This window comes from Lactuca serriola, chromosome 3 (genome assembly GCF_051521515.1).
Source record: "Lactuca serriola cultivar US96UC23 chromosome 3, Lser_US96UC23_V15, whole genome shotgun sequence".
In the NCBI taxonomy this organism is placed as follows: Eukaryota; Viridiplantae; Streptophyta; class Magnoliopsida; order Asterales; family Asteraceae; genus Lactuca; species Lactuca serriola.
The window spans coordinates 56,151,343-56,171,755 of record NC_136410.1 but is presented as its reverse complement, the minus strand read 5'-3'; the positions used below and the strand labels follow the sequence as shown (position 1 = coordinate 56,171,755).

The 20,413-nt window shown below is 33.6% G+C and overlaps 2 protein-coding genes across 2 annotated transcripts; both read right to left on the bottom strand.

Annotated features, from left to right (window-relative positions):
• Positions 1–1,156: 1,156 nt before the first annotated feature.
• LOC145092332 (uncharacterized) lies at positions 1,157–4,190 on the bottom strand. The gene is made up of 6 exons (XM_079030259.1): positions 3,380–4,190; positions 3,047–3,273; positions 2,757–2,970; positions 2,304–2,389; positions 1,722–1,813; positions 1,157–1,628 (listed from the first exon to the last, which is right to left on the bottom strand). Exons 1-6 carry the CDS (start codon positions 3,458–3,460, stop codon positions 1,408–1,410), a joined length of 921 nt encoding a protein of 306 aa, XP_078886385.1. The 5' UTR covers positions 3,461–4,190; the 3' UTR covers positions 1,157–1,407.
• A 6,189-nt stretch (positions 4,191–10,379) lies between these two features.
• On the bottom strand, positions 10,380–18,822 carry LOC145095281 (uncharacterized). Its single transcript, XM_079033190.1, has 2 exons — positions 18,685–18,822; positions 10,380–11,060 (listed from the first exon to the last, which is right to left on the bottom strand). The coding sequence occupies exons 1-2, from the start codon at positions 18,820–18,822 to the stop codon at positions 10,380–10,382; spliced, it is 819 nt and encodes a 272-aa protein (XP_078889316.1).
• Between the last annotated feature and the right edge of the window lie 1,591 nt (positions 18,823–20,413).

The following is a 20,413-nucleotide window of genomic DNA, read 5'->3' as shown; positions in this document are numbered from 1 at the left end:
AAACCATAACAACTCAGCTATTTAAGGACCCCTAGGGCTTCAGTTTTCGGCTACCAGAAGAAACCCTAGAGTTCCTATAGCCGGAATAGTTCCTCCATTCCCTCTCTTCTTAATCATCTTCTTGCCTTGGTGTTTGTGAGCCATTAGAGGTATTACAATTGTGATACTAAGTTCTTGGAGATTGAAGATTTTTGCTACTATCAAAAGGTAATCCTCTAAACTTGTATTAGTTGTAGATTTCAATTTTTATAGTATGCTAGATTAGGGTTTACAAGCTTTGGATAAATTTGCATGTACATTAGAGAAATCTAGATCTAAAGCTTTAAGGTTTTGCATGTGCACATAGGAATGTTTTTTTGCTCAAAACTCATATATATATATATATATATATATATATATATATATATATATATATATATATATATATATATATATATATATATATATAGTACCACCCTAATAAGACGAATGCATGTGCATCTGTCTAGCCAACCTATATTCATAACCAAGTCAAGTAGGAATGAGCAAATAGCTAGAACAAGGTTGAACCAAGTGAAGGTAAACTTAAGCCTAAAGTAATGTTGAGGCGCCAAAAGCATCTTGACTAATTCCGGTATGGATCATATGGTACTCACAATCATTTGCAAAACGATTAAGAGACATAAATAATACAAGGTAACAAACATTGTCCCCTTCAAATGCTACAAATATATCGTCCATAGAAAGTATTACTAAGTAACAATTCACTCTTAATCCTTATATACTTTCTCGAACAAGACATCTTTAACTTGGGTGGCGGAGCAAGATCTATGGAAACACCATCGGTTTGCGACTGACCTAAGTTTTACCTTTATGATAAACGGGTCTTCAAACATGAAACTCAAATAAGAAGACTATAGCCCTCAATCAAACTCATCTGAATTTCAATTCCTTCAAAAACATTATATGAACCAAATTGGCCTTCAACGTGTATCACCATGACCTCCTCATGTAATGAACTTTTTACTTAGTTACCTAAAATTATTTTAATTCAATATCAAATATCTATTATATAACTTAGGGTATCTCCAATTTTTACCTTTTTCATATTTTTTTTACTAACATTCATTTAAATTATATTTTGTTTATAAAAAAACTATAAACCAAACAATTACTCTTGTCAAAATAACATGATAACCAAAAAGATCGGGTTTAAAATTCGGAGCATATAGGTTTCAAAACATTAAACAACATAAAACCTCCGGAAGCTCATCGGATTCCTCAATATACACAATCCTCCTCTCTCTCCTCAAAAGTTCTAGAAACCCATAGGACAACGACGGGGTTAGCCGGAAAAGGCAAAAAGAAAATTGATCCAAATGGTAAAATCCCATTAAACAAAGCCAAAAAGCCCAGAATAACATCTCTTCAACCACGGCGATTCCCCATAAAATGATTAAAATCATGGTGTTGGACACCCAACTGTCTCAACCATGAATCAGCAACACTCACAAATGAAACAACTTTTTCTTGATCCTGTTTGCTTGAAATCCACACGTCACCTTGCATCTTGTAGGTCGCTAATCCAAATGCTGGAACACAGATTCCTTCCTTTCTCTTTCTCTTTGACAATCCATTTTCATCAAGCTCTACATCCATATATATATATATATCCATGTTCATATATACTATTTATGAGAACCTAAAGTTTTTATAACTAATAAGCCAATCAATATTTGTACCTTGAAACGATGAAGATAAGGTATGGTATGTCAAGAAACATGTTGACAAGTCCTTGATCGTTCTCCCCATAGGAATATGATATATTGGGTACCTATATTAAAAAACCAAATTAAATTTTGTATTATAAATAACAAATTTACAGAGATGGTTTGTATTTTTAGCGTCCGTTCCTATGTAAAACTTTTTGTTTTAATTATTAATCTAATGAATTGAAAGGATTTATATATAAAAAAATCATTGCTAATAAAAATGAAAAAAAAAATAATATACTAAAAATACTAAAACATAGAACAAGCTAAATTAATTACGAATAAGTTAAACATATAAAAAAACAAAACAAAACAAAACCCAATAATTGTTGTTTAACAAAAATAATATCAACTAGTAGAGAAAATAAATATATATATATATATATATATATATATATATATATATATATATATATATATATATATATATATATATATATATATATATATATATATATATATATCTTTGAGCGTATACAAAAACTATATCGTTATGGATTTTTTAGTGTTTTCACAAAAATAGTAAAAAATAGTATAAGAGACAAAATATACCAAGCAACGGCCATCCAAGTAGCTGGTGAAAGATCAACACTCCTCAGCGACATCAATCCAGGGTATCTTTTAGATAACGCACATACCTGTTTTGCAATAAGAATTTTAAAAGATGGTTAAATGGAACTCTCAACATACTAGAGGGGGTGTTTTATAAAATACAATCCACGGGAACTCTCTCGCACTTCATGTCTTCATCAACCACTACAAGCAACGCGTCAAAACAAAACAGTGTGCGTCCCAAAGTAGCAAACTATGGTTCTTCAATCTTACTTGGCATCATGCACGCGAGGACAAAATAGTCATTTACTTGACAACAAGTCCAAAAACACGACACAAAAATGGTAAAGATCCTATCATTTTGAATAGATTTTTTTTACTTTTTTACACATTGATTGGTATTTCGGAGGGTAAATAATTAATTTATACCCAAAAAGAGAAACAAATGAATACCTTGTCCATGAGAGGGACTCTTCCGTAAGGAGTTGATCTATCGAAGTATTGGAAGTAAAGATGACCCAATCGATCGTTCAAATGAGAAGATGTTTCTTGATCAAACACACATTCATCGGAAGAACATCCATCCCACCTTGACACCTTCTCGCTCTCGCTCTCCTCACTCAACGAATCGCTAAATGAATCCCTGGTTTCGGAATCTGTTTCTTCCCTGTAAAAAATTATGTTTTCAAGTAATTATTGATCATATGATGTTTGAAGAAAGTTTCGTTTTATGAAAGAAATACCTTTGACAGTTCAAAGATGAATTGCTTGTAAAGATTTGAATGGCGGAGAGGTAAGGAACATAATACTGAACAATAGTTTCATCTCCGGCGTCGTCGACGTTGATCGGAACTCCGGCGCCATAGGCACTCCATTCATCGAAACAATTCCAAAGATCTCCCAACGTGAAGAATTCAACTCTCTCCCTTTCCCATGGATGCCATAGCTTATTAAGGTTCCTAATCTCACTCTACAAATCAAACACAAGAACGAATAAGTAAAAACGAATTGGGTTTTTTAATGGATTGACGAAGAGAGAGAGAGAGAGAGAGAGAGAGAGAGAGAGAGAGACGTACCTTGGAGAGGAATTGGGATGGAACAACAGGGGTTGTGGAATCCAGGAAACATTCAAGGTTGGATCTTTTCTCTGAAACCATTTCTAGAGAGAGAAAGGAAGGGCGGATGAGAGATTTCTAGAGGTTTTATGTTTCTCTCTCCTACCCTGTAAAAAACAGACGAATCCCTCCTTACGAAGAAGACAGGGAAAAAACGACGATTACAAACAAGGGAATGAAAATGAAATCGAAGAAGAAGAGATGTTTTCGGGATTTCCCCTGTTTTGAGAGAGAGAGAGAGAGAGAGAGAGAGAGAGAGAGAGAGATATTAATATCTTGATTCGAACAAGTATAATTTAAAGGAGGAAAATGGTAAGAATTTCTATATTTAATGTAATTTTCTCATCAATTACTGTTTCTCTTGACTAAAACAACAGAATCTTGTCAAATCGAGAAAACCCGCTATTGTCGGTGACCGAATGTCACCGGAAACTGCGGACTCCGGCGAAACTCTGCAATAAATGGATTAAAGGATCGACGTTTTCAAACCCACCTTTCACTCCAAGAAAACCCGATAGAAAAATAAAATCCGGCAAAGAGTCGCGAGGATTGAAAGCTAATCAAAAACCCCAAAATTCAACACAGAAAATGACATCGAAAGCCGGTATTAGGGCGAGAAAACGGTGAGATCACGGGGATAAATCGAAAACGAGGATGAGTTTGTGTGCTTATATAACAGAGGAAGAAGAAAACAAGAAGTCAAGAAAGAGTTGCAGAAAGAGAAGACATGTGAAAATTTAAGATTTTAGCGGACATTAATAAAAAAGTGGATGAACATCACGTCTTCGACAATGTTTGTTATGTGAAAAAAAGTCAGCATTATGTATTATATTTTATTTATTCCAAATAAAAGAAAAATAATTAATTTCATGTTATTTCTATCCATGTTTTACATGATAATTCAGTTTGGCTCATTTTCTTTAGTTTTCAAAATAAAAAGATAAAAACTGATTTTCCAAATCAAAATATTTTGTGGCAAAAAGGTTGATGCTCATGCCACATCACGTACTAATAATATTGCAAACATTATGTTATAATAAATAATATGTACTTCGTTAATAAAGAAATTTATTTCCCTATATCCTTCCACTTGAAAATGATCTGTAATAATTGTATTTATTGCTTACCATATTTTCCGATTGAGAGTTAATTGCATCTTTGCATTATAAAAAGATATATTCTTATTTAACATTTTTTAGAGGGTATTCATCCAAATAATTTCTTTTTTTTGTTGGAAATAATTTATAAAAATAAGCAATTTTTCTTAGCTTTTTTATATATGAAAATCATCTATATCCTTAGAAACTTTTATAATTATGTCTATATATGTTGGTAAAAATTCAAGTTACATGCACATCACGTACTAATATATATATATATATATATATATATATATATATATATATATATATATATATATATATATATAATATTTTAAAAGGTTTGAACTCAGACTAGAAACCGGGGACGAAAGCAGTTCAACAGCGACCGGTTTTATGTTAAGTTCTAGACCGGACCGGATTGAACCGGACGGTTTCTTCAAAAACCAAGGTAAACCGGTAAAAAACCGCTTAAACCAGTTTATTGGATTTGGATGGTTGAATTTTACTTATCTAATTAAAAAAGAAATGCATTTAAAAAAAATTAAATAGCTCGATCGATCAAATTATCCAGAGTGTATACAACTCCAAGGTCGATACACAACACTGCCAAATGTATATTGTCTGTTAAATCGGTTGAACCATGAATCGTTCATTACACCGGTTTTAACTAGAAACCCATATTTTAAAACATTGTATAAATACCCAGATACTTATTTTAATCATAATTTTTATATTTAAAAATTAAAATCAATATCTTCAGATTAGATTATAAAAATACTCATTTGGAATCCATCTTATAGTCTATTTCCTTATTTACAATATGATTATTTATCGCTTCATATTTTGTATAATCGATTAGCAAAACTTGTTGATTGCATATTTTTTTGAACAACGGTGGTTAGTCAGTAGAAGTTAGTATCATGAAATTATTTACGCCATGTTACAACTCGAGGCCTCAAATCTCAGAGGCAAAACATTTACCAAATGGGCTACTCCCACATTGACCTGTTGATTGCATATTTAATAATTGTTTGACAAACAATATATTTTATCTCCTATGATTGATGTAAGCAGCCCGACCCGTGAGGGTGGGCAAGTTAGGCGACTGTCCAGGGCTCATCGTTTGATTGGGCCCCTAAAAAGGGTTTACATTAGAATTATATATTAGCAGTGTTAATTTTTAAACAAATATGATTGTAGATCGATTGGAAAAGGCGCTTCCTCCATTATTTTTTATAGACGTGTCCCGAGTTCAATTCTGTCAATGTGCATGATTTTTTATATTTATAATATTAAATGTTATTGTAATTTGTATATATCAAGTTATTTTAAACTTTACACATATGCTGGCCTGTTTACATTCAAATGTAAACAATTGGTTTATAGTTTACACACTTCAATTATTCAAATTATTTTTTTAATATTACACAAAAATCTAATTATAAATTAATAAATCTATTTATTTTCTTATGAAATAAAAGCTAGTTATTTATCTATTTTTATAGGAATCCTACTCACGAAGAATTTATAAATTGAGTTTTATTTAAGAGCCCCAATTTTAGAACTATATGATAGTTTATTTATTTATTTTTTTAATTTGGTTTATATTTACTTACTATTTCTTTTAACAGAAAAATATAATTCACTCCTAAACTATCATTAATTTCATCTATGTTTTAAACGAAACTTAAAGCCTCAATCACATGAAAGAAAGAAAATATTTGATACCGTTGCTCAAGAACAATTTTTTTCAAAGGGCTCCATTTTGGTTCTTGCCCCGGGTCCAGAATATGCTTGGACCGACCCTGGATGTAAGAGACTTATAATTATTCTCTTCTAAATGATTTTGTTTTCCTCTAATTCTTCGGTTACAAATAAATTAATGGAAAAACTAATTTCAATATGAGTGTAAATATTTTGTAATGATTCATTAAGTAATATGTCGAGAATAACAATGTGAGAGAAGTGTACTATTGTAATGTTATAAGTTAATTATTTTCTTAATAAAAAAATCAATATAAAAACGTTGTTTTTATTTTTTTAATATATTAAGTATGATTAAATTAAGTATTTAGATATATTTAAGTTTATATATATATATATATATATATATATATATATATATATATATATATATATATATATATATATATATATATATAGGGGATAGTCCAGATAAAAACTCTAAATAAAGTGAAAACGTGAGAACGATTCATAGCCAATCATTTTCTTTAATTAAGTTATTTTTGGTTATTAATAAAAACATAAGTCAAAATTATATTCATAAATATGTAGGGGCAAAGTGGTAATTGTATTTTAACATAATTATGTAAATAAGAGAAGTTTGTGGGATTGTTAAATTTTCGAAATTTAAAATTTCAGATTTTTTAAATTTCAAAGTTTTATTTTACTAAAGTTTAAAATCTTGTATTCATTGTAGAATATATATAATAGTTAAGGTAAATATCAATTAACAATGTATATTCATAATAGAATACATATAAATTCATACAATCCAAAATCATAACAGAATATATAAACATATAAACTCATTCAGATTTATAATATATAACATTCTTTACTGAATTATGAGATAAGCATACATTTATATGTATAAGTCATAACGAACTAATATCATATATAGAAAGATGAATTTATAAAAAAAATATGTGTATTCAACTAATTTCTTCTATCCCGTTGATCTTGGTGTTGAGTATGTTTCTTCTTGGCCTTGACTATATTTCTTTTGTTGAGCTTTTTTAAACTGTAGGTACACAAAATATCATACTCCCTCCGTCCCAAAATTATAGTCTATCTTTTCTTTTTGGTTTGTTCCAAAATAATAGTCCACTTCTAAAAATAAATAACATTTTTACTAAAATACCCCTTCATTATTAGTTAACCAACTAAACATGTAATAGAGCATTAAATGCAAAGTAAGGACAAAATTGTCATTTTATTATATAAAGTTAGTGGTAATTAATGTTTTTCTTAATATGTGTGTTTTTTGTCTGTGGACAATAATATTGGGACGGAGGGAGTAAACAATAAGACGTATATAAAATTTCATAGCAGAATAACAATAAAACAAGAGTTTGTATATATAAATTCATGATAGAATATCAGTAAAACAATATTTTGTATATATAAATTCATTATAGAATAACAATAAAACAAGAGTTTGTATATAAAATTTCATAACAAAATAATAATAAAGCAAGAGTTTGTATATATAAATTCATAATAGAATAACAATGAATATATATATATATATATATATATATATATATATATATATATATATATATATATATATATATAATATATTTTTAACAAAATAAAAAGTTGTCAAATAAATTCTTATAAGAATAAATAAAATGAGATTCAATCTCATTCACTTTACCATATATTTTTAAATGTATAAAAAAACTATATTCAATTTCTTATGTACAAGAGTTATTCCTTTAAAAATATATAAAATAATATTAAACAGAAGATGTTAGGTCACTAAGATTCATAATCAAGCCATCATTAATCAAGAAGTGAATCTTAAATCATAAAGCCATGTTTAATCAAGAAGTAAGTCTCTTAAGATCGAGCAGCATGCGGTGGACCAAGAAAAAGAAAATAAAAAGAAAAAAATACATGCTTTTTATTAGCCTTAAATTATAAGAAAAACACAAAGTGGAAAAATGTATTCTTGATCTGTACTTACTATCAAAGTGACGAAAAAAACTGTACAATCAAAAACAAGAATTGCAATATCATATATTCTAACCAAACAAATACAATAAGTAATAGTCTCTACAGGAATAAAAATAGTCAAACATATACTTGCATTTCAATTACAAAAAACAAAATCAATAAAAAACAATTTTAGTAAGAAAAACAATCATTTAAGTAATTTAAATCATATGAAGAACACACGAACACATGCAATTTATTTCATGAACAAAACGATTTCAGAAAATCAATTTTACGAACAAAACTATTTCAGAAAATCAAGTTCGTTGGGAAAAATGATTTCAGTTATGTGTGGCAACAGATCAAACACCTGGTGCTCATTAAAAAAAATCACTCATTTTGTCATGAAGTTAAAGCAGAAGTGAAAAATCCTTACCTTTCCTGAAGAATGGGAATCGTTTTCAATTATTTGTTCAAAGAAAACAATAACAATAGGTTTCAATCGTCCTATGTCATGTGTGTCTTCTGTGGTCTCTCCTGTTAAATCGATGATATAGTGTGGGTAAAAAACAAATTATTAACGATGACTTCCCCCTTACATACGATTTTGCAGGTTTGATGGTGAAGAAGATGTGATGGAGATCTAATAAATAAATAAGAAACGATTTACAACATGATGTTCATAGAAATTGAGGCATAGTTCCAGAGACGACAATGGGTAAGAAGTCGTCGGCTTCAATCTTGTGATTAGGGGTTTAGTAAGACATATACTATAAACTATAAATAAATGGTTACCATAAAAAATTAGCTGTAATTTAATTTAGTAATTAATGACAAAAGAAAATACCTAAAGTGCCCTTTTATTAATATTTAATTCATTTGATTAATTAAATAAAACGATTGGCTGAGAATTGTTCTCACATTCTCACAATAATCTTTTATTTTATTTGAACCTAATTATATATATATATATATATATATATATATATATATATATATATATATAGGGTTAGGTTCATGTGAGACGACCTAATTTTGTGACACCGTGAGACACATTTTTTTATTTTCTTTATTTTCTTTTATTTTTTTTTATTTTTTTTAGTTAATTCAAGTTTCGGAAATAATATTTAAAAAAAGAATTTTTTGGATTTTTCCATTTATTTTGCATTTTAAAATTATTTTGTAGAATATGTACAGTGTAATATTCTATTAGAATATTTCACGTATTTTTCAAAAAAAATGGAATTTTTTTTAATTTTTTTTTAGTTAATTCAAGTTCTGAAAATAATAGTTAAAAAAAGAATTTTTAGATTTTTCCATTTATTTTGCATTTTAAAATTATTTTTTAGAATATGTCAGTCTAATATTCTATTAGAATGTTTCACGTATTTTTCAAAAAAAAAAGGGGATTTTTTTTAAAATATTTTTTTAATTTTTTTTAGTTAATTTAAGTTCCGAAATTAAAATTTAAAACAAGAATTTTTGGATTTTTCCATTTATTTTGAATTTTAAAATTATTTTTAGATTTGGTCTCACGGTCTCACAAAATTAGAATGGTCTCAAATGAACCTGAACCTATATATATATATATATATATATATATATATATATATATATATATATATATATATATATATATATATATATATATATATATAACCATCATTTTCGAAAATTATAATTTTCTAACAATCTTTTTATATTTTTGAATACTTTTTCTTTTATCTCTATCTTCTTTTCACATTTTCATTTTGTCTAACGAGGATGGTTTGTTTTTTTGCTGCTTCTTTTCTATCATATCATTACAGTTATATTTAATATATAAAAAAACAAATTGATACAAATAAGCAAGTATAAACTGAACCTAAAACACGAAAAAAAAATCAAAAATTATGAACATGTTCAAACTTTTCGAATTATATATATAGATCTTGGAACCTTTTCAAAAGGAGATCAAGATTTCGAACTTCTTTTTCAAAAAAGCAATGTTCCAAGTTCCTTTTTGTAAATTATAAATTTTCTAATTTCATTGTTTTTTATTGATAGGATTATCTAATTTTCTTTTGAAACCGTAAATTTTATATAAGGCAAACCACCACTAGCAAGAAGCCAGAGGGAGCAGCAAGGAACAATACAAGTAGAGCAAAATAGAAAATAAATACAAAAAGTTGTAGCTAAGAAACATCAAATGGAGATGTTGACCACTCCTCCCAATTACTTGACCAGTTTTTATCCCTGTGTTTGTGCCAATAAAACGCTAGCGATTTTACCTCTTCCGCTCCCCTTATAGGATTGAGAAATATACCATTGAAGATCTGATCATTCCTGAGTTTCCAAATGTTCCATAATAAACTGTGACAGATGGTCATAAACCTCTGTCTCAATCTTGAACAACTTCCCCAACTTTCCATAAATAATATTAGTTCGTTAACAGATTGGAATGCCCTATGTTGTACACCGCACCAATCAAATATTTTCTCCCTTATTGTGCATGCATATGGACATGAGATCAATACATGATCTCCACATTCCAAACCAGAAATGCAGGCACTACACGTGGTGTTGACTGTTTCCATGCCTCTGGATTTTAGTGCAATCGCCGATGGAATTTTGTTTTGAATTACTCGCCAAATAAAACAGTTCACTTTAATCGGAGATACCTTATTCCAATTAAATGATGGTAATGAGCGGTATTGATTCAACTGTTCCTCAAATTTGTGTCTTAGCGCTCCAACACTGTATTCGCCCCTGTTACCAAGAGTACAATTCCATTGATCTTCGCCTGGCTCTAGAATTACATTTGCTAAATCGTTTATTAACGAAACAACTTGTTGGACCACACCGTCCTCTTCCACCTGTTGACTCAACCAATTTCTAATAAAAACTGTCATCTAAAAATCTATCAGCAACCATTCATTTTTTCTGGATTCTAATTCATAGAGATCAGGGTATTTGGCTTTTAGAGTCGTCGAACCCAACCACCCGTCGCACCAGAATTGGGTATTTTCATTGGATTTGATCTTTAATTTGAATAAATCATCTAGATCAAGACCTTGTTTGTTAAGTTCCTTTTTTATTGAGACTATGTTGTTCCATACACCAGATATTTTTTTTGTTGACCAAGTAATCATGGGGTTTGTTGAGGAGATTATGAATACCTTTGATCGTTTTTGCCCACAGAGCTTCCTTTTTTTGCCCACAGAGCTTCCTTTTCACACTTTAATCTCCACCACCATTTTACAAGTAGACTAGTGTTTAGAGATCGAATAGACACAACCCCCAAACCACCATCTGATTTCCGTGCGATCACCTTATCCCACGAAACCTAGTGAATTTTCTTCCTATCATTGTCGCCTCCCCATAGAAATCGCCTAAGGATTTTTTCTAATGTCTCTGTTGTCACCACTGGTGCCTTAAAAAGTGAGAAATAATATGTAGGCAAGTTGCCTAAGACTGATGATATTAGTGTCAATCTGCCCCCAAATGAAAGTGTCTTCGATTTCCAAGAGGATAATTTAGCCTCAAATTTATCGAGAATTGGCTTCCCGTTTTTTCTTGAAATTCATCTTTGCGCCAACAGGAACCCCGGGGTAATTGAAAGGGAAAGTACCCGCTTCGCAGACCATCAAATATCGGGTCCCATTGTGAAAAACCAGATCAGTACTGGGCGTAATCAAAATAAAAGAAAGAGCGATAAATTTGGAAATTGGAGCTCCAAAAACACAAGAATCTCTTCCACACCAGAACCAAACTCTACACATCCAGGTAATCTAGCTCATCCTCAAATCGATAGGTTGTCGTTAAATATGGGCGTGGTATATGAGAAGTCTCAGACAATCATCAACTCTGATATCGTGACACCGCGGAGAACTGCTCAGACGGATGAATTGCTTGCCTAGCAGCTTCTGCAGCTGAGATGATAGCCCCTACATCTCAAGCAGTGCCAATCGTTACGACGCCTTGGCAATAGGGGCCGCACCTGGAACACGGTCGATCCTGAACTTGACCTGCCTCTCTGGAGGCACACTGGGTAACTCCTTTGGGAATACATCAGGGAAATCCCTGACAACCGGAACATCAACAAATGACACTTAATCCCCAACCCGCGTATCCACCACATAAGCCAAATCACCTGCACACTCGTGTTGAATATACTGTCGAACCCTAGCTACCAAATAAAACCCTGAACCCAACCTGGTGCCCTCTCCATAAATAACAAGTTCTCCCCCACTTGGGGTTCGAACTACCACATGTTGGCCTTCACAATCAATCATCACGCCAAAACGGCTAAGTCAGTCCATACCCACAATCATGCAGACATCCCCCATGGGAATAGGGATCAAATCGATCGGATAAGGTACAAGAAATGGCATATAAGGATCCGTCATACATAAATCAGACAAATCAGAGAACTAACCCGAAGATACCACTTATTCAAACACAACAAGATTCTAAGGTTGACACAATACCGATCAAGGACAATTTAACCATAATATCACTACAGAACTGGGGATCAAATTACATACCTGAGATTTCTTGCGGCTCAACTTTAGCCTCCTGAAGAACGATAAGCGTCGGAACCTGGACTCCCTCCGCCCCTAGAGCAGGACAACAGAACCGAAAATGACCTGGTTGGTGACAGTGAAAGCATATATGATCCTTCTTACAATCCTGATGCACGTGTCCTTTTTCCCCACACTTGAAACACTTGAACTTGTGACAAGCAAATCCATGAGTTCCCCCACACCTGCCACACACCTCATGATTCTCCTGCCTCCCAGTACCTATGTCAACAACCTCAGTCTCCTCGATTTCTGCTGATAAAGTCCATTTCCTCTTCCCTAATTATGTCCCCACAACAAGATATCCTCTAGCAGCCATCCCCTCAGCAACACCGCCCACAGACTGCAAGGTTGTGATCTGCTCCTTGAGCCTGGCAATAACTCTGCCCGTGATCCGATCTACGACACTGGGAAATTCTTCTTGCAAGATATGAAAAACCTCCATGGCAATCACCTATCGCATCTGACCCACAGAAAACACCGACCTATCCTGGCCACTAGCTCCTGATCCAGATTTGGATCCTGCCTTTAATCATCTTGTCATCACCATACTAAACATAACCAGGTAGATATTATATAATATGCATATCATAACTGGGAACCAACTCCCAACGAAGCCCTAGGGGTTGTGACTTCCTTGCTTCGCGTACGGGTCTTGTGCTTTCAGTAGTATGGGCCCATACTACCTTCCAAACCTACCCGTATTTGTCACAAAGATCATCACAACACCCTAACAATACTTATAAGCATAGCTATATACTCAATCCTCATTCCCTAGAGGAAGGCTAACCATCTCACAACTGGCCGACTGACCCCACACAACTCATCTCACCACTAACTACCACACGACCCTCCATTTGTGCCAGATAACTATTGCATGAATACAATCACATGTCGCACAACTTAAACAATCTTAGACTAAAAGATTTAATCCTACAACGGTTGGACTCAAACAAGAGCTACGCAGCAGGACCAAATCCCTTATCCTAACATCATTTAACATATCTAGCATTTGACTTAGCGTATTCACTCAATAGTCAGTTCACACACGAAAGAGTTATACGACAATCAATCAAGTGCTCTACAAGAGATAAGGAATCATATATCAGGCAATCCTATCATGCAATTCTTGAAGATCCCTATCCTGCTACTAGCATGTTGTTCTAACATATCTCAATATCAGATAACAGTACGGAATTTTGGGGTCTACTTACTGGCTCCGGCTTATCGTACACATCGCATCCTCCTTGAGTATTTTGAAAACCATTTGAAAAAATCATTTTGAAAATCCTTTTTCCTTAGTTTGAGACTGGATTCACACGAGTGTTCCTCCAATTCACTCAAACCAAGGCTCTGATACCAACTTGTAACATCCATAAAATTTTGAAAATTTTAAAACTTTTAAATAAATCCAAAAACCATCATTTATTACATATTATTTTCAATATAAGTTTCACATCAGAGTTTTCCCAGAAATCATAACACAAAATACGAGGAGGTGCACGATCAAACCTTCGCCTTCCCGCGATCATCTGAGGTACTTGAAACATAATAAAAAACTTTAAGTCTAGACCTTAGTGAGCCTTCCCCAAAATACCACCACATAAACATAACAAACAACATCATGCATATATGATCCTTCAACCTGACTGGACCGCCTCGCTGGGCCTTTAGTCTATCTGGACCGCTCCCGAGCCTTCGGCATGACTGGATCGCCTCGCAGGGCCTACAACCTATCCGACCGCTCTTCGGGACTTCAGCCTGACTGGACCGCCTCAGAGGGCCTTTGGTCTATCCGGGTCGCCTTGGGTCTGTTAGCCTTCAGCACAAAGCATGACCGCCTCAACCCGACCACACACACACATATGTCGTCATATACATAACTCATAAACGCATAATCAATCAACATATAAGCACATATCATACATATCAATAAGCATAGCAACATCCTATCTACCAGGATTCAGATTAACCGATTACTATAGCACTCAGTTATACGATAACCAAGATAACAATTCGAAGGGCCGACCTTGGTGCCTTCGACCCAACAAGTACATGAGGAGTACTCACCTCACAAGTAGTGTTGAACCGGTAAAATCTAACTCCAAAACTCAACACCAGACTCAAATGCCTACAACCACCGTGTGACCATTTCTATCAAAATCCCGAAATACCCAAAATGCCCTCAAAGTCAAACTTGGTCAACCATGGTCAATGTCAAAGTCAATAGCCAAGGTCAACAGTCCATGTTGACCCAACTCCACTGTTTTTAAAATCGGACCGGACCGGCCAGTCGAACCGGTTCAACCGGGAACCAAATAGGTTTCCGGTTCTTTACACACAAAAAACCGCTCGTAAACCAAACCAGAAAAAACTGTCGGTTTTCAAAGAACCGGAAAAAACCGGTCCGGTTTATCCTGAAAAAAAACCGGTTTTTTTAAAAATTTTGATTTTCATTTCCACTCAAAGGAGCAAGCCGGCTCAAGGTTGCTGGCTGGTTGAAATGATTCTCTAGTTTGTTCTTTCAAGCGCTGATGTGCTCCCCATTTTATAAATTCATTTTGCCTTCTAATGTTTTCTCACGGGTCGATGTGGGATACCTCAAATTCCCTTTGACACTAATTCTTTACACTTCTACTTCACTTACAGTTACACATATTAAATATATTTACTTATCTACTTTTTGCACAGCACACACGTAATAATACATATATGATATATTTACTCATTTAAACTATATATTTTTTTTCACAACTACATATTTTATATATTATGCATTACATATTACATATATTTAATAAACATATATAAAACATAAATGCATTACCTATATTTAATATACATATATAAAACACACACACACACACTCACACACACACACACACATATATATATATATATATATATATATATATATATATATATATATATATATATATATATATATATATATATATATATATATATATATATATATATATATATCCGGTTTTTGGGACCGGTCCGACCGGTTGGACCAGTTGAACCATCGAACCGGTAAGACGGCCGGTTCGATGTCCGGTCCGGTTTTCAAAACCTTGCCCAACTCGTCAAGTGCACATACCAACTCGTCAAGTTGCTACAGTATCCAGAGAAGCGGGAAAACCCGAGCCAACTCGTCGAGTTGTCAGGACAACTCGTCAAGTTTTCCCAATCTTAACACATTCAGTCCATTCTTATCGAATCTAATGCTTAAAAATGTATATATGATACCCAAGGGTTGGAAACCCATGTAAAGTTGCTAACTTTACGTCCATGCTTGGCACAAGGAGGCTCCAAGACTCAAGGAAGGCTTGGTAAGAGAACTAAAGCATGAAAGAGGCCTAGAACTCGATAAAGCTTGCAACTTTAAGTCCAATAAGGCCATAAGACGTCCAGATCTGAAGTGATAACTTTGTGAAATACCCAACCCATGAACATTCTCAAAAATGAGCCAAATATGACAATAAGCTTCCAAGAAAGAGATCTAAGCAATAGATGAGAAAAGTGTCGACTTTATACCTCAAAATGGCTGCAACAAAAGAGTAGGTTATGGATCTAAAGCCTTCCTTTCGATTAAGCCACTTCAAACTTCAAGCTCCTTCAAAAGAATACCAAGAAATCACTCTTCAAGCTCTCACACACAAATATGGGAGAGGATGTTGAACTAGGTTTTTATGGACATAAGAGATCGATAAGGAGGCCACCTAAAGGGTATAAGGCCTTTAAATAAGGTGCAACACCCTAAAAATTAGGGTTTTTTTTAACCAGCCACCAACTCGTCGAGTTGGTTCAAAATATGTGCAGCCCAAAAGTCTTCAACACGTCGAGTTGAGGCCTTCAACTTGATGAGTTCCAAGGGGAATTTACCTTTTAAGAAATAAATCTCATACTTGGAAGTCGGGATGTTACAAATTTCAGATCGCTTTTGAAAAAAAAAAAACTAAACTACAAGGATCAACCATGTAAGAAATAAATTAACCACATTGAATAAACTCTTAATAGTTTAGATAGTTGTACTGAGTCGGTCCTTTTTGACAACGACCAACCACATACTTTTGCTTATAATTTGAATAAAAAAACTGACTAATAATACGTTTTTATATGCAATTTTTTCTATAAAAACCTAACCAATAACATATTTTTATTTAGTTTCTATTGACAATGTGATTCTATTTTTTATTGCTAGTTTACTATATCATTTAGGTAAAAAATGATTTGGGAAGATAATGGTGTTGATCTTTTGCATATTCATGCAAATACGCTTATTATTGTGAAGGGGAAATTTGGGAAGATAATGGTGTTGATCTTTTGGATTCATGCACATAGGTTTATTACTCTGAAGGGGAAATTAGAAGACAAAACCATTTGAGGTTATTTTCAGAAATGATGTAGGATATTAGAATGAATATGTTTTGATCTTAAAAAATTCTAGACCGTTTTGCATCTTTAACATGACCAGTTTGTCGATTGCTTGCTGGTTTGAGCGGACTACTTTGTTTGCTTGGCTGGACCCATTTGTCGTTGCGGTCAAGACCCTAAACCAGATTGTGTTTTTTTATTGTATCGGTCCATCGAAACCTCCTTACTACTGTTGCAAGAACCTGTTGGTCTAGCCGTTTTGTTCTTTTTCAGTTTATTCAATTGTCTCGGGGATGGGTGGCATAAAAAAGACATAATATGACCATCACAGAATTTGGGAAATCAAAGATGGAATGGTAATATGTTATGTTTATAGTCATAACTTTAAATACTTGAAGGCTTTAAGCAAAATATGCTTCGTTGAACTACTATAAATATATAAGGAAAATTTGTGAAAAGTTTTATTGAGAGATAGTTAAAATAATTGTTAGACTTGTTGTATTTGACTTCTTTGGCCACCAAGTCTTAATGGGTTCATACAAAACATTTTTGGTTGAATTAGAACATGATACGTTTTCATGCCAAATCTTTAGGCGTATCTAATAAACCAACAATTTGGGACATTAAATTAAATATAATCTATGGAAGGATGAATGAGTAGGCATATATATTAACATATATCACGTGCTTACACATAACATCAGATATCCTATCAATTAAGATTGATTGGGCTAATTATCTACCTTAATTAATGTCCCGTATTATTGTTTGTACACCGCATCCACATTTTCTCTTATCATCCCACCCTTTCATGTCTAGAGATCTTTAGTCTTTATTATCAAATTCAGTTACCCCGTCAACACCCAACTGTCACTTCAATACGATTCATTCAAAATTCAGCCTATAATTAAATTGCGTACACATATACGCAGCTTCACGCTATATGTGTAAAATAGGACTGCACAATAGCATGGTCCTTCCATCAGGAATGCTCAAACAAAACTAGGTTCGATTTCTTGATATCAAAGGGCTATATACCGAATTCAAACCACAATCTACTAAAGCATCAAACTCACAATAATTCGTGGATCTATGGATGGTTACTATATATAACATACCACGATCTACTAAAACTTCAAACACACAATAATTTGTGAATCTCCGAATGCTTACTATATCATACCTCGGTTTCTTTGTGTTGTAAGATATGGGTCCCCAAATCGTTCCGCTACTGTTGGGAATTGATTACATTCCTTTTATTTCTTCCGTGCATATCTTTTATCTTTATGGTTTATTGTTTCCTAATTTATCTTTTTTGCTATTATATATAGCCTCCGTGTATTATGTTTTATAATATGAATGAAACCTAGAAAACACTTCTCTGATTATCGATTTTGTCATGGTATTAGAGCGGGCTACATCCAAACCCTAAAAGTCTCAATAGCTGACAAACATGACTGGCGGCACAGAGTCCTCAAATAAGAAGAATGATGCATCGGATCCGAACTCACCGTTCTACATCCATGCATCCGATTACCTGAAACAGATTCACGTCAACGACAATTTCACCGACAACAATGATGCAGATTGGTCGCAATAGATGATGAAGTTTCTCTTTTCCAAAAACAAGGTAGGCTTCGTTGATGGCACCATCGAAAACCCCGAAAAGACACATGTCGACTACATCTTGTCGATATGTTGTGATGCTATGGTGAAGGGCTGGCTCACCACGACAATGGAAAGAGACATCAGAGGAAGCGTAAACTAGGCTAATGCCGCTTCAGAAATTTGGGCGGACCTTCAAGAACGATTCGGAAAGGAGAGTGCTCCTTGTGCCTACGAACTCAAGCAACCATTGGCATCTACCCACTAGAATGGGGTGTCTATGCCAACATACTACACCAAGCTCTGAGCCATATGGGACGAGATGCAAGCTATGTTGCCCTTACCCCGCTGCACTTGTAGTGGATGCAAGTGTGACATCACCAAAAACCTAAGCCAACTGAGAGACAAAAAAGTTATATGAATTCCTCATGGGTCTTGATAAATAATTCTTCGTCATTAGGACCCAGATTTTGGCTACCAATCCGATTCCTAACCTGGGGAATGCTTACCACCTTGTTGCGGAGGACGAGCGGCAAAGAGCTATTTATAGTGACAAGAAACCTTTTGTGGAGGCAGCGGCCTTCAAGACCACCATGCCAGTCCGACGTGAAAGCACTCCAAATCAGAGACGTGACAAAACAGGGCCCACCAATGCGAAGAAATGAGAGATCGTTCAAAACTGTACTTTCTATGGAAAAGACGGCCACTCCAAGGAGGGTTGTTTTAAAAGGATGCGTTATCTCGAGTGGTGGCCGGGAAAAAAAAGTTAACGGAATCAAAGCCAAAAGCTTCCTGTGTCAACACGGAATTGAGTCCTGTTCCAGGCCTGGGCGCCGACCAATACAAGACTTTTCTGAAGCATTTGAAGAGAGGGAAGGTACGAATAAGGACGAGATCAAACCGACAGCTTACATGACTGGTAAAAAGGGTGTTGACAATGATTGGATTGTGGACTCGGGATCAAACGAGCACATTACCCACGAAGATGGCATTCTTGATAACATAACCAAAACTCATTTTGAAAATCCTATCCTTATACCTATTGGTGATGTTATCACAGTTGAGGGAAAAGAAAGTTGTTCTTTACCTGGTGGTACTAAATCAATGGTGTCCTTCAAATACCTAAATTTACTTGCAATCTCCTGTCAGTAAGTTGAATATGTAAAGATCTTCAATGTGTTGTAACATTTTTCTTGACTTTTAATTGTGTAATGCAGAAGTTGTATACGAAGAGCTTGATTGGTGCGGGTGAATCCAATAGGGGTCTGTACCAAATGGGAATCCTTGAATCATCTAGAAAGTTAATGATGACGACGGGCGACATTTGGTACAAAAGGCTAGGTCACGCTTCAAACGAAAAGCTTACCAAAATTGAGTCTCTTAGTGCTTTTTCTTTTAATAAACAATTTGAGTCTTGTTCTATAGCCAAACAACACAAGGCTTCCCTTTTCGAACAATGAAACTAAAACTATTGGTTGTTTTCAGTTATTGCATTGTCACATTTGGGGTAAGTTATTTTTTTACTATAGTTGACGATTTCAGTTGAGCTGTTTGGGTTTTTCTGTTGAAGTTTAAACATGAAGCTAGTCAACACCTAATGAATTTTCACAGAATGATAAATAATTAATTTGACAAAAATGTTAAGAAGATCAGGTTCGACA

Coding starts and splice junctions, on each gene's coding strand:
- LOC145092332 (XM_079030259.1), bottom strand. CDS start 3,460: ATGGTTTCAGAGAAAAGATCCAACCTTGAATGTTTCCTGGATTCCACA. Junction 3,274..3,379: donor CATCCCAATTCCTCTCCAAG/GTACGTCTCTCT, acceptor TTTGATTTGTAG/AGTGAGATTAGGAACCTTAA. Junction 1,814..2,303: donor ACTTGGATGGCCGTTGCTTG/GTATATTTTGTC, acceptor TTTTTAATATAG/GTACCCAATATATCATATTC.
- LOC145095281 (XM_079033190.1), bottom strand. CDS start 18,822: ATGTGTCTTTTCGGGGTTTTCGATGGTGCCATCAACGAAGCCTACCTT. Junction 11,061..18,684: donor TTGACGTGAATCTGTTTCAG/GTAATCGGATGC, acceptor TTGAGTCAACAG/GTGGAAGAGGACGGTGTGGT.